Source organism: Zosterops lateralis (genome assembly GCF_965231275.1).
Source record: "Zosterops lateralis genome assembly, chromosome: Z".
Classification (NCBI taxonomy): Eukaryota; Metazoa; Chordata; class Aves; order Passeriformes; family Zosteropidae; genus Zosterops; species Zosterops lateralis.
The window spans coordinates 73,806,549-73,824,349 of NC_139800.1; the positions used below are offsets into that span (position 1 = coordinate 73,806,549).

Genomic DNA, 17,801 nt, shown 5'->3' on the forward strand with positions numbered 1-17,801 from the left:
ATAAAAGAAAATTATCTTTTGAACATTTCTACCAGAATTTGCACCAGATTTGTGCTTCCAGTTCAGTTTCCCAGCATTTATAAAGGTACGAGATGTCCACTTTCTCCACCAGATGCATCTGAATAGAGGTGTTTTCCTAGGAGCAGAAGCATTACATGAGGTAAGTTAATGCAAATGTCATCTGGAAATCTAGTCCCTGTTTGCATCTGGGTCCAGTGCCAGATGCAAACATGAGGAAATTCAGAAAGCAACTTATACACTGATTTTGAGGAGGAATTCTGCCTAATCCTTGCTAAGAGTTCACATATACTTTGACAGAGAAAGATTAAGTGGTTTAATATTTTCCTCTGCCTGAAAACTGCTGATGTTTTATTGGTCTTTGGAATGGCTAGTCCTTTCTTCCCACCTACCTAAGTCTATGGCATCTGCGTCAGCAAGCTTATTATGCTGCATGTCATCATTTTTTAACTTGATAGTTCTATTACAGTTGAAAGACTGACTGTAGCTCCCTGTTTTCTCTCTTCCAGTGCCTTACAGCATTTTGCATAGATGTATTAAGCTCCCTCCTATCTGACCCTTCATAAGAACCACAGACTTTTCCAGTCTCTCGTTTTTCCACATCTAAGCACTTTTATTTCTATTTTCTAGAAAACTGGAATTTTTTGTCTATTATGCTTTTTTTTTAATGCAGACTAATCAAACTGTATGATTGCAAATGGAGATGAGTGGCTGACTGAATATTATGATAAAAATTTCATAGAATCACAAAACAATAGAATCATAGAATGGCTTCAGTTGAAAGGGACCTTTAGGATCAACTCATTCCAACACTATTCCATGGGTAGGGACATCTTCCACTATCTCAGGTTGCTCCAAGCTCTGCTCAACCTAGCCTTCTGGGGATGGGGCAGCCACAGCTTCTCTGGTCAGCCTGTGCCAGGGCCCCACCACCCTCACAGGTTTCATCCCTTTTTTACCTTTTTGCACCATCACGGGGTTTTCTTTTCTTTCTTTCTTTCTTTCTTTCTTTCTTTCTTTCTTTCTTTCTTTCTTTCTTTCTTTCTTTCTTTCTTTCTTTCTTTCTTTCTTTCTTTCTTTCTTTCTTTCTTTCTTTCTTTCTTTCTTTCTTTCTTTCTTTCTTTTCTCTTTCTTTTTTTCCCTTTGAAACAATCATGTTTACTTGGAAGTGTCCTATACATTAGCTACATGCTATCTTTTTTCAATGGATTTTCATAAACATTGAATTTCCTTAGCACTCCCAGTGACCATTCATTCAGGTCACCCTGAACTTATTCTAGGGAAAGAGTTCAAAAACATTTTTAATGATAAGAAAAACGTTTGGATTCTAGCCCATACAAAGACATGGGGCTACCTTTTTTATTTTTTTTTTTTTTAATAAAACCTTCATGTAATGATTTCCAGAGATTAGTGATAAACTCTTTGAAAGGATGCAGGTGAGTCACTATCTGAGCATTTAAAGACTTCAATAGCACATACAAAAATACCCCAAGAAAAAAGAATGCTTGACCAAAATACTTAGCATTGTTCAGGAATACAATATACAGCAATTTATCCTGCCAACATATCTTTAAAAGTTACACAAAGGACCTACAACTAGTATCTGTAATGCAATCTGTATTTCCTAGCCTGAAAGCAAGAGGAAAACAAGTGCATTGCTACAAAACTGCATTTTCAGCTTCCACTACTTATAAGATTAGAATGGATTTGACTGCTTTCAGTATTAGCAATTTCCCCAATGAATCTGTGGGTGGAACAAAAATGTGGAAATGAAAACTGAGCGGGTATTGTGTGTTCAAAATAATCCACCTCCACTCTCACACAGTAGATTCAGTTCAGGCTGTCATCTTTCCATGCCTCAGTTTTCCCATCTGTGAAATGGTTCAAGTCAGAATATGTTCTTCTACCACTGTATCTTCTCGCACCTTAGTTCCTTTGCGCTCCCACACTCATTTCCTGTTCTGGCAATGAAAGGAGAGAATAGTTATTAAAACTGCTTATGAACAAGCTTCTTTGACTTGCTCCCAGTGGCTCCACTCCAAAGGCTGGACGCCCTGTGTGTGCCCTGTGCACACATCCTCAGGGACGTGATAAAGGTTCATCTTCCCTGCCTGGTCTCCAAGGATCCCATCCCCTGAAAGCACATAGATACCATACACATCACAATCATATACCATACTTCCCCAAAGATCTGAATATGAATTGAAGTTAAGGAGTAAGAGATTACATTGGTGGCATATGATAGAAGTAGTACAGTCCTCCTTTCCCATAACCTTAACTTCATGAACATGTAAACTCTACAAACTCGTACATTAACATCAAAAAAATCTATAATATCTGGATTAAAACTCTTGGTGCTGATGGTATATGGGACATTTCTGTTTGTCATATCAGAGAAGGGTATCAAGATTTCCATTCAAACAATTGGACTTTTCCCTCCACCCTGAACCACTCAGTTTTAAGCTGTTATAAGGCAGGACAAAAACTAGCAGTTTTCTCAACACTGAATTAAGTAGGCAAAGTGAAAACAAACAAACAAACAAACAAACAAACAAACCAACCAACCAACCAAGGATGACTGTAGTATAAATTACTGGTAACTTCCACTCAATTTTGATAATGAGTGTTTATAGAACATGGAAAAAAAATAATGGACTGAATGTCATAATACAAGAAGAATTAAAAGAAAAGAACTGAAAAATAATTGTATGAGTAGAATGTGGTTGGCTGGCTTGAGCTTCTGGAAATATAGATATCCGTGGACACTGGTGGGCTGCTGGCCAACCTGTCTCCTTTGGCTTCTTTACAAAATGGGTATTTGCTCCAAAGGACATGCATTTCAGAAGATAATTAATGGGATACAAAGATGTAGAAGCTATTTTATCTTCCAGAAACATAATTAAGTAACAACAACAAAAAAAACCCCAAACCACCAAAAAAACCAAAACCAAGAAAACCGAAAAAAACCCCACCAAAACAAACAAATAAAAAAACCCCAATTAACAAAAAAATTCCAAAGCAATAACAATGAAAAACTTTGAAAAGGAAAAATGAGAAACAGAAATCTTTTAGCTGCACCCCTGAAGGGTAACGCAGTTCCTTAATCCCTGTGTTCTGGCTACCTCATGATTATAGGTTACAATGTCCAAAAGTTTTATGTCTTGAGACAACTTCTCTATTCTAGAGAGCATAGAGATGAACTGTTGAAGGGACTGAAATATGCACAAAGGATTTTGTTCACACAGAAGCGTCAGAAAGAAACTATCAGAACAGGTTCCTAGCTCATGGAGAAATCAAATAGGAGGTTCTCTGGTAAGATAGACTGTATGAGCTCTGTCCTGAGAATCTCAGCTGCTTGGTTTGGAATCAAAATTAGTCCTCTGTAGTCTGGACTGAAGTTACTGAGTGCTCAGGCTGCCTACTTTACATTTCAGCAGTGCCTCAGTGACAGCCTACAGCTTCATCTGTGATAAAACTCCTTAGAGACTGAGACATAGAAATTACTAAAACTACTAAAGTTACTATAATTACTTAAACAAAAAATATAACAAAAAAAATCACAAAGAATATAATTTTGTTTTGAAAATATATTAGACTGCACAAAAGGCCTGTTTGTTATTTCCAGAATTGTTGCAGTAAGTTCATCTACATTCTCAAATCGCATTGATGTATGTGCCTATAGCCACAGCACTTTAAAATAATGAATTTCATCTCCCTTTGAATAATTTCTTCTTCCTAATGCATGTATGTACACACTGGAATTTTCAAATGCTGGGCAAAAAGAGGAGTGAGTCAGACAATAAGTGCTCTGAAAGATATGTGATAATTGAAGTCTGTAATTATAAGGTCTGTCTTTGCATTTAATCTCACTGTGTCACATGCACACCTTGGCACTGGTTTCTAGAGCCTGTGGGGCTTTGGTGTTCTCAACTGGACTGTTACGGGCACGGGATGAAAGGCAATTTCTCGGGTACCAAGACAACCAGAACTTTAAAGATAAACCAGTACCCTAAAACTAGACATGGGAACTCACACTCAGGGCAGGAAGCAGGTGAATATCCTTCCTCCAGCTACTAAACCTGCACAGCATCTTGGAAAAAGTTACATTTCTGGATGGACACGAGATGTACCTCGCACCTCACTCCTAAGCAAATGCATTGGTGACAGAGTATTAAAACTGGGGCCCTTTGAAGAAGCTATCTAAAATGTCAGTCTTCAAAGAATGCTAGAAACACTAATATTTTAGGACTAGCGTAATTATGGTGGTGGTCTCACTACCACCAGGTCTATAAAAACAAGGACAGTGAAATACTGAAGACACACAGGGACACATCTAAAGCATGATTAGAACAAGAAAGGCCCCCTGGAAGAGATTTTCTAGCACCACATCCGGCTGCCAGCAAACGGATTTCATTTCTAAGTGTCTTAATCATAGGATTTTTCTGGCAGCCTTTCAGAAGTGTTGCTGCAATTACCTTTTTTTCTTGTAAGCTAGGATTAGTGTAATACAAATACAGGTAAGTTACCACATGACAATACTGTATTTGTTAGGACTTCATCCAGATTTCTTGGAGAACAAAGTATTGCTTAAACATTGATTTGGATAAACACCTGTAATAATTATAGAGGACACAATAAACAGCACAGTAGGAGAATACAAATGTTAACTCTGCCTCTATTTTTTAAGAAGCAGGAAAGAAAAAATAGAAGGAAATAAATAATATAAAGGAAGTGAAGAAAGAAAAAAGCAGAACAAAGAATCAGGCTGTGTGTGAGCTAGGGAAATGGGGGACAAGATGCACAAGCAACATTTTTAAAGCCTAATGATGATTGCACAAAGGGGCAACTAAGTAGACAACAGTCCAAGAGGGCAAATAACACTCATATGGTTCAGAGCCTGCTCTAAAATTTTAGCACTGAAGAACTGCATTGAAACAGTGACTGCAGGTTACTCTACAGGACCAAAAAGCACACAAAACCCCCAAATCCATCTATGCTCACTGCAAGAAAAAAAAATAAATTAAAAAAGAGGAAACTGATCAAAGACAAAGCTCCTGAGGAGACTAAAAGAAGTTAGATTCTTACAGGTGGCAATTGCTGAAAAATAATTGTGGAAAGATGACCAATTTGTATCACCAATCAAGAATGTCTTGAGAAAGGTTGAGAGGTAGTTGGCACAAACAAACACCACCAACAAGGCAAGTTACGAAAAAAAGCCTTTTCTGTGTAAAGCTGAAATGTATTAAAACCAAATCAAAACAGATCATGAGCATGAGATGAATGCCTCAATATAGAAAAATATACAGAAAAAATAAACTGCAATATAGATATGGCACAGCAAGCCCATCAAGAGCCTAAGGCCTAAGTGGATGATGAGTATATAAAGAGCCCTCATACAAGAAAAGACCCTGTCAGGTAGGCAAAATGAGTTGTTGTCATCTGCTTGCCCTTTGGAAGAGAAAGGCTTAAAATTACAGTTCTTCTGCTTGGCAAGAAAGTACACAGGAGTGAGATCTAGTCTAAATGACCAGAACAATCATAATGGCATAAAATGTTTGCATTTTCCAGTGTTTCACATTAGTTATCAAATGAGCCCTTATGAAGGGTTGGTATCTGGCAAAGCTGGCAAATGGCAAATTCAAAGTAGAAAAAAGAGACAATTTGTCAAAGGATACTGAAACCCTCCACAGCTTTCTTTTCCTTCCTTTCTAAAAAAAAAAAACCAACAAAAAAACAATTACTAATGCTCTGTGGTAAAGAATCTTGGCCAGAATGGGAGTAATTTATTGCTTGCTTTTATTTAATGTGTTATGCTATTTTCTTTACCAATAATACCCAAACTCTACTGTGGTGCTACTTTAAGTAGTGGTATGTCAGAAACCATTTAATTGTGAGTTTGAAGTGGATTTTATTTTTCCCCCTCAAAGTATATTTCTTATTATCAATGACATTTCAATTGGCAGTTATTGGGAACCTGTGTGCCCTTTATCCTCCCTTACAGTTACAGAATCTCTCACTCTTCTTATGAATTACATGAAGTCCCAGAACCCTGATGAAGACTCTGTTCATTGTCCTCTTGCTGTTGTTGCCAGCTTCTCATACAGTGGTAATTCTTCATCTTTTTGATTCTTTTAATCCTGAGACGCTTGCATTTTCCTCATCAATCTTTTCCTTGTGTCCTCCATCCCCTTGTCTTTCTTGGGGGCAGCGGTAGCATCCTCAATGTTTTGTTTTCTTCAAACCCAGTATTTAGCACAATTTCACATTTGTACAACTGTGGAATCACAGAATGTTAATAACTAATGCCAGGTAGGCCATTGGCCTTGCAGACATAGCCAACACACATCCACCCATACACAAAGAGTGCTCTTTAAAGTATCTAAATATTGTACTATTGTCCACCACTAGCACCTGTATAACATCCATGGGATTTCACAAGCTGCTTCCCTCCTCTGTTTTCACTTATTTATACAGGGAACTGACAGAAATTGCCATTTCCAAGCCTAAACTGTTTCCAAACACCTCATCATATGACATTCTATGCAGATGTTGATCAAGAACTGTTTATGTCTGCTTATGAAAAATGTATGGTGGATTTTCTTTGCATATCATCTGTTGCTTAGGAGTTTACTTTCAGTTCTGAGCAAAACTCTTTTATTTTTACTTGTTTCCTTCATCATTCACTGTTTTTCAAGTCCTTGCACCCTGACAAAAGTAAAAAAACTTCACCATGGCCTAATCTTTTATTTTCCAGTTTTTAATGGGGTTTTTTACACAGATTTTATTTTCTTTAAACTCTGAAAATTCGCCAAATGTTTCAAATATTTTGTCTTTTTTATTTTTAATTTGTGAGTCTATTAAAGAATGTTTCAAACTATTTTGAAGTATATGATTTTGACTGTTTCTCTAGAACAGTGTTTAAGCAAGGAAAGATCACTGTACCCACCTTTTTAACCTCCTGAGGCATCCTCAGGTTTTCTTATGCATGTACACATCCCTAGAATTGAAATACTTCTTCCTCTAATTTTTATGGAAAAGCAAGCTTTGTTTTATAGTTCCAGTCATTTTCTGTTGGATGACGTCACCAGGTTTGTTGTTAATTGAAATAAAACAGTAGCGATGTGGTGAGCTAGAAAATAGATGTTGGCACTCAGAATTGCTAGGCAGAGGGGGAAAATATACAAAACTGCACATCAAGGGGGGGAAAAAAAAGATTTGGAACCCAGAGGTACCAACTAAAATGTCACTGAAATAAAGAGGTGGCATTGCTCAGGAGGCCTGACTGAAGTGAATGTTTGCTTGATGATTTTTAGCACTCTAAATAAGGTGAAACTGTTCTGGAGACATAGCCCACCTCTCAAGATGTTCTGTGAGCTGCTACCTTCAAGTATAAAGACAATAAAAATAAGCAATGAAAAATCATAGGTGAGTCCTGTTTAAATTCTGACTATGGAAGCTGAAGTATTTTACTCCCATCTGAGGTTTCTTTCCACAACCTCAAGAGCCAGCTTCATATGCTTTAATGGATTATCCAGGCACTTATGTTCCAGTAAGAGCGAGGAGGCAGAACGACTTCACATTAAAGACCCATGTATGCTTTAATAAGAGAAAGAATAAGCTTTAAGAAAACAGTGCAGCGGTGGAGACAGAGAAGGGCATTACTGACATTAGATCTATTATGCAAGTGGTTTTTACAGTACACTTAACAGACATCCAGAGGCTGGAAGGTAAAAAAGAGGGGGGATGCAAGTGGGGGAGCCTGAAAGGTTCCAGCAGCGTGAGAGGTGCAGGGAGTGTGTGAGGAACCAGGGAAAATGTGAGCAGGTCCAGGGGCAATGAGGATGATGGGGGCACTGAAGCATCTCTCATGAGGACAGGCGAGCCAGACCTGTTCAGCCTCAAGAAGAGGCAGCTGAGAAAGAATCTCATCCTTGTTTATTAATACCAAGAGGGAGGTGCCAGGAAGTTGGAGTGGGGCTCAGTTTGGTGATGGTCAATCACCAGGGCAAGAGAAACAGCAGGAACATTCCACCTGAGCATGAAGAACTCCTTCCCTGTGCAGTGACCGAGCACAGGAACAGATTGTCCAGGGAGGGTGTGGAGTCTCTGTCTCTGGAGACATTCCAGAGCCGTCTGGACACAATCCGGTGCCATGTGCTTTGGGATGACCCTGGCTGAGCAGGGAGATTGGACCAGATGACCCAGTGTGGTCTCTTTCCAGTCTGACCCAGTCTTGGGATTCTGTCGGATGCCTGAGGAACTGCGGGGTGTGAGTGGGTTCATGGGGTGTGTGAGGAACCGGGGGTTTGTTAGGAGATCTGGGGGTGTCTGTGAGGGACCAGGGTGTGTGTGTGTGTATGAACTCCGGGGCTGTGTGTGAGGAACAGGAGATATGTGAGGGGATCTAGGGGTATATGAGGGGTCCGAGGGGCTGTGTGAGGCACCAAAGCATGTGAGACCTCTGGAGGCGTGAGGGGACCTGGGGATGTTTATGAGGGGCCCCGGGGGTGTTTGTGTGTGTAAAGGACCAGGGGTGTCTGAGATCTGGGGGTGTGCATGAGGAGTCTGGCGGTGTATGTGGGGGAATGGGGGAGGCGAACTGAGGGGATCTGGGGGCGCGTATAGGAGATCCGGACTGCGTGAGGGCTCCGGGGTGTGTATGGGACGGCTGAGGCTACGTGTGAAAGCTCCGGGGGTGTGTATGGGAGCTCTGGGGGTGTGTGAGGGCTCCGGGGGTGTGTGAGGGACCCGGGGGTGTGTATAGGAGGTCTGGGGGGGTGTGTGAGGGCTCCGAGGGTGTGTATAGGAGGTCTGGGGGGGTGTGTGAGGGCTCCGGGGGTGTGTGAGGGGCCCGGGGGTGCCTGAGGGGTCCCGGGGGCACCCGAGGGGTCCGGGCTGCGGCCGCCCCGCGCCGCTCCGGGCGCCCCCGCGCTCCTCTCGCGAGAGGTGGCGGCGGCCGGCGGGGCTGTGCTGTGCTGTGCTGGGCTGGGCTGTGCCGGGCGGGATCGCGGCGCGGCCCCCCCGCCCCTCCCTCCCAGCGCCGCCGCGGGGCGGATGCGGCGGGGCCGCCATAGTGCGGGCGGGAGGAGCCGCCGCCGCCCGCCCGGGGACGCGCTCCCGCCGCCCTCTCCGCCGCAGCCGGGAGCGGGCGGAGCCTGCGCCGCGCCGCCGGTTTTTCCCCCCTCGCATCCCTTCCGCCGCGCCAGCCGGGGAAGCGACCGCGCTCCTGCCCGGGCAGAGCGGGATCGGGCGGAGGCAGCGGAGGCGCCGTCACCTGGCGCTGCGGCGGGGGCGGGGCGCGGCGCTGTGTCTGCGGCAGCCCCGGGGCGCTGCTCGGCCGCTTAAAGCAGCGGAACCGCTGGCCGGGAGGGGCGTGCGGAGCGGCGGCGGCGGACACGGAGCCGGGGGAAGGCATGGAGGGCAAGGAGCCGGCGGCGGGGTCCGCGGGGGATGAGGGCTCCAAGGATGCGCTGGGCAAGCCGCTGGGTCCCACGCCGAGCCAGAGCCGCTTCCAGGTGGATCTGGTGGCCGAGGGGCCCCGCAAGTCGTGCGGGGACGTCGGCGCGGCGGGTAAGGGAGCGGAGGAAGCCAAGGGCAGGTTTCGGGTGAACTTCGTGGACCCGTCGGCCGGCGGCGAGAGCCCCGGCGAGCCCGGGGGAGGCGGCTCGGAGGGCGGCACGGTGAGCGGCGTCCAGAACGGCGGCGACACGGTGATGAGCGAGGGCAGCCTGCACTCGGGCGGGCACCACCACTACTACTATGACACCCACACCAACACCTACTACCTGCGCACCTTCGGCCACAACACCATGGACGCCGTGCCCCGCATCGACCACTACCGGCACACGGCCGCCGACCTGGGCGAGAAGCTGCTCCGGCCCAGCCTGGCCGAGCTGCACGATGAGCTGGACAAGGTGAGTGAGAGCGGCCCCCGGGCTCCTCCGGCTCCTTGGAGCCTGTCCAAAGAAAAGCTTACTCCCCCCCCCCACCAAAAAAAAAAAAAAAAAAAAAAATTTAAAAAAAAAAACAAACCCCCCAAAAGAACCCACAAACCAGAAAAAAAAAAAAAAAAAAAAAAAGCCCCGAAAGCTCACCGAGCCTCGAGGAGGCGCAAATAGCGCGGGTGCATAGCTTGCCTCTCAGTTCTGGTTGTTTTTTTTTTTTTTTTTTTTTTTTTTTTTTTTTTTTTTTTTTTTTTTAATTTTTTTTTTTTTTGTCTGTGGGTGACGCAGTGGTATCCATCCCCCCCCCCCCCCCACACACACGTGCCTTGGGGAGATGGTCCCCCAGTGCGGGGGGTGTTTGGAGCCTGTTTTCCCCGGCACCGAGCGGGGAAAGGTTATCTCTTACAGGTTTTCCAGTTCCAAATCGCCCTCCAGCAAGATAGGGTATTAGTTCAGGGGCTCGCCATGGGGATTAGTCTGGGAAAGGGAGTGAAAACACTTGGAAGAGAAGGTAAAAAAAATGAAATAAGGATGCGCTCGGTTTGGTAGCGGCCGGAGGTTTGTCTCCAGCGCCGACGCAGAGCCCCTGGATCCGATGGGATCTGGATGGGATGCTGCTGGATCTGCACCGGCACTGATCCTTAGTGAGCCTTCCCAAGGCTGCCTGGTGGCCCCTGCGCCGCGGTCAAGGCTCGAAACATTTCAGGGCTGTGCGTCTCAAGCTTTTTCTATTTTGGACGACGAGTCCGTGTGTTATTTGAGACGAGTTGACAGTGAGAGCCTTCTTTGCGTTGCAGGCTGTCTTTGGCTAAAAGGCTGGGGTTTAGCTGAAGGTAGAATTAACTTCCTAGACTTTTTTTTTTTTTTTAACTATTAAACTAACGCTACATAGAGCGTTATTATATCTTGCAGTGCTGTTTTCTCACAGTTTGAAAATTAGTGTATGTCTGTGCTCAGGAGCCTGTGTTTTAAGTGGAGTCTTTCTGCTGGCTTTAGGGAGATAAAGAAACGCATGGGACACGTTCCAAGGAAGTGAAGAATATTTTGTTCGCGGAATTTTTTTTTTTTTTTTCATTCCACCTTTCACGCCGTATAAGTGGAGTTCCATGAGGAAACGTGTGTTCTTTCCAGAACACATTTACTTGTTTCACACCATTATTATGCTGCTCAGTTCATCAGCATTGATATGTGGGACTTGTGGTTTTTTGGGGAGGGGGTTGGTGGTGATTGTTTAAGTGTATTTTTTGACACTTGACTGTGGAGTTGTTCCAATAGAAATAACTGGTCGGTGTATTATAAAAATACGTGTTTGTGACATCTGAGATTAGGTGTCAAGTTTTAATTACCAACCATAACGCCAAATTACTCCTGCCTTCCAGGTCCCCTTTTGATGGAGCAAAGTGATGATGTGTAGTCTAAGTCAGTATGAAATCGAAATTGGCAATTACTGCCGTATGTTTGGACTTGAGTAAACTATAAATAAAACACATATATGTGTGGTCGTAGTACATGCGAAACTACATTGGTTTTCTGTCCTCCTGCTCCCCCAAATTTCTGACTTTGGTCTGTGATGGGATGACCAGGCATTGGATAGTCAGCTTTGTAGGCAGAACGTTTCTCCAGTTTCTAAGGTTGGCAAACAGCTTTTTCAGTGCGTTACTCCTGCAGCACTCTGGAAAGCTCTTTGACACCATTAAGATACTTCACTGCAGATTATAACATATTCTGGAACTATAATTTCTAAAATTGTAATTTCTTTATTAAGAAGAAATTAATGACAAGGAATTTTCTTTGTAGCCTGTGGCATAGAGGAGTGGTAGACAGCCTAATTACAGGATCGTTATCAAAACAGACGTACAGTGAGCATCAGTTAAGTCAAATTATTAATTTCTTAAATGTCATTAATTTGTTCTGCAGTGTGGATAGATGTACATGTGAGGATACTTCTTTTTTTAAAAGTTATGTCCTGTCTGCTTGGGCCCCTCCTCCCATAAAATAAATATTGGGGATGGAATACGGAGTTTTGGTTGCATTTGATATTAAGTATTAATTTTTTTAAAAAGCCTCAGTATAAATGTCAGAATTTTAGGTGAAGTTCAGTGGAGTAACTTAGATGTTCTGTCGCGGGATGCTTAATGTCCAAAGCAATTAAAGTGTTAGCAGCTACTTAGGTTTATATGAAAAAGAGAAGCCATTATTTTTGCTTCCAACTTAGCAAAACACTTTCCAAGATAAAGATGTGAACAAAAGCTTTTAATAAGGGTGCGTTGTGCATGCCAATAGCATTGGATATGTACATTCTTGACAATCTCAGGAGTTTGAAATCCATCCTGTTTCTGGTTATGTACTTGGTTTGTGAACCCAGAGCCCTGATAACTTTTAAATCAAGATGGTGCTGTACTTCTACATGGAAGATGTTCTCAAAGTTGTTGTGCTTTTTTTTTACTGTTTCCATGGGGCTTATTGTCTCCATTCTCAAAGTGACTTCTGTTCCTGATGACTAGCAGGTCTCTACTGTTGAATAATGCTGTGCATTTGGGAAACTATCTTCCTGGCTTTTGGTAAGTTGAAGAATTAACCTTGCTCTCTGGCTGTGGATTTTGTACCAATTTATCGGGTACGGCCTGTCTGTGCAAGGCAGCTGGTACAAACATCCCAGTACTCTTACATAAAGTTTGCACTGTGTGAATACCTATTGTTGTGCCTCTTGCTCTTGACACAGTGCATCCAGAGTGGCAGATACTTTGTGTAAAGAATGATCCCAAACTGTTTGCCACCAGTATGGTTCACTGCTTTGAGTGCAGCTATTTTATCCGACAGTTAGAGTTTGTGCTGTTCTGTTTGCTTTTAATAGGTAGATAAATGTGAGGCAGTGTTGGAGCATTGTTGATACCAGTGCCAATTATAGAACAGATTTTTTATTTTCCTTTAGCTTTGTTTAGAAGCTTCATCTGTCTAACACTTCCAGTGATTCTGTTCTCACAGAAAAAGTATTGGAAGAAGAATGACTGTTTGAGGAAGACACACAGAGGTGTGCTGGAGGGGTCCCATTTCTCAAGTGTTTGTCCTGCAGTCCTGGTGGGATAGGTGTTGTTTGTGTGGTTATTCCAGCAGTGGCTTTTCTCTTAGGAAAGGGATTGTTCTTGAAACAGGCTGTGGAAACACGGCCGAGTGATGCTGCCGTACTCTGAGGAGGATAAATTGTATAACACTGGTCTTGGTTGATGATATTAAACTCCAGGTGAGGGGTCTTGTCTTAGTATGTCACTGGCTGCAGATAACTAAGGTGATCAATCTGTTCCTTACCCAGTTGATGTGTATTAATTTGTTTCTGCTTTAGAGAAATGAGAGAGAGTATTTGGAGATGCTGTTGCAGTTGCTGTCTTGTAGATAAGGGGAATGTGTTGCAGGAGCTCTGGTCTCCACTGGTGTTGAGGTGAGAGGGTATTTGTTAGCAAAAAAGTGTGAGGGAAATCATACCATGACATGTAGGTTTTTGTTGCAGTAGTGTCCCCTGCCCTCCTGAGAGGGATCTGTCTTCAGACCCTGGGAAGATTAAAAGCACTCTTGCTTTTCTTAATTTTTTTTTTCCTGTCTTACAGCTACATCTGTAGAAACAGATGTATAAATAGTGCACATGCCTTTGAGCTGCTCAGTTTATCAATACCATGTCATAATATCGGAGACCTTATTGTGTATACTCTTAGAGTATTCAGACCTGCACACTGTAATCCAGTGAAATAATTTGGGATTTTTCTGTATAGCATTGAGTTAATTGGGGAGCTTGATGTTTTTTCCTTAAGACTGGATCTCACTGTATACGGGTGGTTCTGATTTGATCTTTGTGCAGTCCCTGGCAGCTGTGATGAGTGGATGTGGTGTAATCCAAGCCCTCTGCTGGCAGCTCTGCTCTGCTGTTTGTTAAATACTCACCGGGAGCACTGACAGGGTAAGGTACTGATCTCAGAGGGAGATCCTTAAACCACCTCCACGCCTCTCCCCCGATCAAGTTATAAATCAAAACAAAAAGAAATCCCAAGGTATTTAAGAACACAAGTGTGCTTCGCTTCCTCCCACACAGAAATCCGTGCACCTGTCATTTGAATTTGAAGACAGGTGTAAAGAAAAAGGGCAATTACTGGTAGTCCTGATACAAATTGAGGGGTTTTTGTTTGTTTTTACTCAAGTTGGATGACTGCAATTGTTTTCAGTTCTCCTTCTGGCTTTAAATATTTTCTCAAACACTGTTTTTCCTCTGACCTGATGACTTCAAATGTTTAACATAAGCACATTGAAAAGATCAGTGTATGGCACTGCTTTTTAATGAAAACGCATTCTGTCTTGAGTGTTAAACAACTGCTGCACCTCTAATACTTGTTTGTTTTTATTTTCTTTCAGTTCATGGTTTATTTTTGCTTAGCCTGTAACCAAAGCAGAACTCAACTAAACGTGCATAAAAGGTTAAAAGATAATTGTTGGGTATCAAGTTAGCTGACCCTGTTAAGTAAAATCTGTCTTTAAAGCTCCTTCTTTCCCTCTCATGGAAGATTGATACCCTCTTGCAGATAGTTTTTACTGCATCACCTTGCTGAACCTTGTTTACAGTCTGTAGGTCACTTTCTTTTTCGAGTCCCTGTTGTTTTTAATTTAAATTACATTTCCTTCCTGCTGTCCTTCATATATGTGAGCAGGATTTGGAACTTCTTGCTGAAGTTCACTGTACTAAAATAAAACAAGAGAAACTCTCTTAGTCTTGGTCTCGGTGCTGCTGTATGTCTCCCAGAAGCCTATAATTGGTAACTGTTCTTTCATCATTTTGAAGCAGCAGTGACCTTAATGCACCTGTATTGAGTGAGGCTTTACTTGCATCAGGCAGAGGGATGTTTTTAATGCTTTTTCAGCCTGTGTCTAGAATCCTCACTTTGCTTACCCTGATTCCACAATTAAGCACAACCATTTATATCAAGGAAAAAATGAGTGTACTTCTCTGTTGCACCAGTAAATAATATTAGTGTTCCAAGGCTTGTATTTTATAAACAGATTGTATAATTTTGTATTTTTATGTTGCTTGATGCTTGTATCTCCTGAATCTTTGATGAGTCTTTAGCCTAGAACACCTGTGGAATGCTAAAAAGCATGAACGGTGTTCAGCAAAATGGTAATATTGTTCTTACTACCTTTTTTTTTTTTTTTTTTTTTTTTTTTAAGCATAGCTCACGGCATAAGCGTGGACTGCTGATGAAAGGGGTGAACTTCCTCCTGTCACAGATCTTAGTTGGATCTGGTACAGATCTGATCTGGTTTACAGAAAGCCAACATCCCCTCAGCTGCAAAATCTTGCACTGCCTGTGGTGATTTGGTTCCCTGATCTAATACCTAAGGGATCTCCCCAGTGTTTTCACTGCACACAGGTATCAATAAAAAACGTTGTGAGTGTGCACTCTTAATATACACATATTCATTTACTTAAAAATTTTGTATACATGTGCTGCTGTAGAAATAACATGTATAGTACAAAGTGAAACTTCAAGAATGATATAAACATGAAATTAGCACTTCTGTTTTTTCCCCTCTGTTAATGTTACAAAAAAACCCCCAAACTGTCACACTCCCAATGGTCTGTTCCAGAACTGGCTAAAGAGGAAGGTGCTGCATAATTAATCTTCAGAGTAACTTTTTTCCAGTTTGGTACTGCACTTGATTAGACCTCAGATGATTTTCATTCTTGAACAACATTCTTGCAAGGGAGGAGCTTGGCAAGATCAGTATCTTGGAGTAATTTAAACCAGTGTACCACATCTTCTGTCAAATTCTTCAGATTTTTTCCTAAAGCCTCATATAATACTCATTCATGAGCAACTACAAACTCATTTTCCCCACTTCTTGGTACAGGTAATAGTAGTCACACTGGTTATTGGCCACTACTAAGAATTTTTTTAAAATAATTGACTTCAAATTATTTGTCTTTCAGAGTTTTGGAAGATACCCATTTTTTGCATGAACAGTCTTTTGATTTATTTCTGCACTTCATCATGCTGATTATACCTGATAAACTTACTGAAATTTCATTTATGCACAAAAAGTAACTTTGGCTATATTATCTGTACCTTGTACTGATTTAAGGGTAAGGTGATAAAAAGAGTAAAGAAATTCTGAAAAATTAAATTGAAGTTCCATTTTAATAAGAAGGCTTATCTCCTGCATCTTCATTTTCACTGCTCGTGCTTCAGATGATTCAGTTGTTTGGGTTTTTTTTAAATTCAAAGGAAACAGCTCTGTCTGCTTCAGCTGAGAAGGAGCTGTGAAGCTAGATTAATGTTTCAACTTGGTCTGTCAGTCTACGTGGCAAAGACTCCTAAGATTATTCTGAGTAATACTGCTTTAGAACTGCAAGCAGTTTGGCAACTTTGGCTGAAATGTGGTGCTGTGCCAGTGAGTGCTTTTCTGTGTGAACACACCAGCCCTGCTTAGTGCTGGCTCAGGCTGAGCTGTAGCTGCATTCACCACTTCAGAACATGACATTAAAAATTCAGGTACTACTTAAATGATTTTTTTAGGATTACTTCAATGGACTTTTTAGTCTGTTGTACGCCAGCAGGTAAAATGTAACTTTTGAGGAACTTACTGCATTTGGAGCTAGACTTTTTACAGAAATGGGATGTTTTATTAGGGTTTTGCTATTGCTGCATAGGGTCATTTGCTCTTGTCTCCTACTTCTTGAATAGAAAGTGTAACATGTTTTGCAGAATTAGATGAAAACCAAAAACTGTTAGAAGCAAGAATGCTTCAAATAAACCTTTGTTTTGGGATGAAGAGTAGATTACTTGTGTGCTGGTTTTGGTTGGGGTAATTTCCTTTCTAGTAGCTGGTGTGGGGTTCTGTTTTGGATCTGTGCTGGACACAGGGTTGATAATTTAGAAATGTTTTTGGTTTTGCTGAGCAGGATGTCCACGGAGCCGAGGTCTTTCCTGCTCCTCCTGTGGCCACTCTGGTGAGGAGGCGTGGGAGGCTGGGAGTGGACACAGCTGGGACTGGTGGCCCAAATTCACCTAAGGGATGTTCCAGGCCATGTGACATCATTCTCAGTATAAAAAGTAGGGGGAGAAGGAGGAAGAGGACATTGGGGTGATGGTGTTTGTCTTCCCAAGTCACTGTAAGGTGATGGGACCTGCTCTCCTGGAGGTGGCTGAACACCCCTGCCCAACCATGGGAATCAGGGCATTAATTCCTTGTTTGGCTTTGCCTGCCTGTGTGGCTTTTGCTTTCCCTGTTGAACTGTCTTTGCCTCAACCTGTGAATTTTTATCCTTCAGTTCTCTCTCCAGCGTCACTGGCGGAGGAATGAGCAAGTGGCTGCTTGGGGCTGGGCTGCTGGGATTGAACTATGATGATTTGGAAATCTGATGTGTCCAAAACAATTTCTTGACAAGACTGATGGATTCTCTTTTGTGCTTAATAGCAGAACATTGTATTTCTTGGACTACACTTGAGTATGCCAAACTTCTCTGTGGGCAGCTTGCTAATTGGATTACTTCAGCTCTTATGCAATCAAGTGCTGCATCTGCTTCATTCTGGAGTGTATCAGGCCTCTGTGTTTCAGATACTCGTGTGAAAACTGCTTGTGTTCAGAGCCTGGATCCACTCTTCTGTGAAGTGTGGTTTCTCCTTCCAGGACAGTGGATATCCTAAGGAATATTACATTCAATGCACAGTAAGGAATAATTAGTTCTGTAGATCGTTTGGAGTGAAGCCATGGTTCTGGAAAGGGTCATACTGAAGGGATTGGTTGCCCCTTCACTTGTGCAGGAAGTCATGCTTCCTGCAACTTTCTGTTAACCAA

General features: G+C 42.5%; 1 protein-coding gene across 1 annotated transcript in view; it reads left to right on the forward strand.

Moving 5' to 3' along the window:
- Window positions 1–9,431: 9,431 nt before the first annotated feature.
- SLC12A2 (solute carrier family 12 member 2) overlaps window positions 9,432–17,801 on the forward strand; it is a gene marked incomplete at its 5' end in the record, with an annotated part of 54,601 nt that continues 46,231 nt past the window's right edge. Inside the window, one exon of the mRNA XM_083884374.1 lies at window positions 9,432–9,932. Coding sequence (XP_083740500.1) covers window positions 9,432–9,932 — 501 coding nt within the window. The remainder of the gene's footprint in view (window positions 9,933–17,801) is intronic.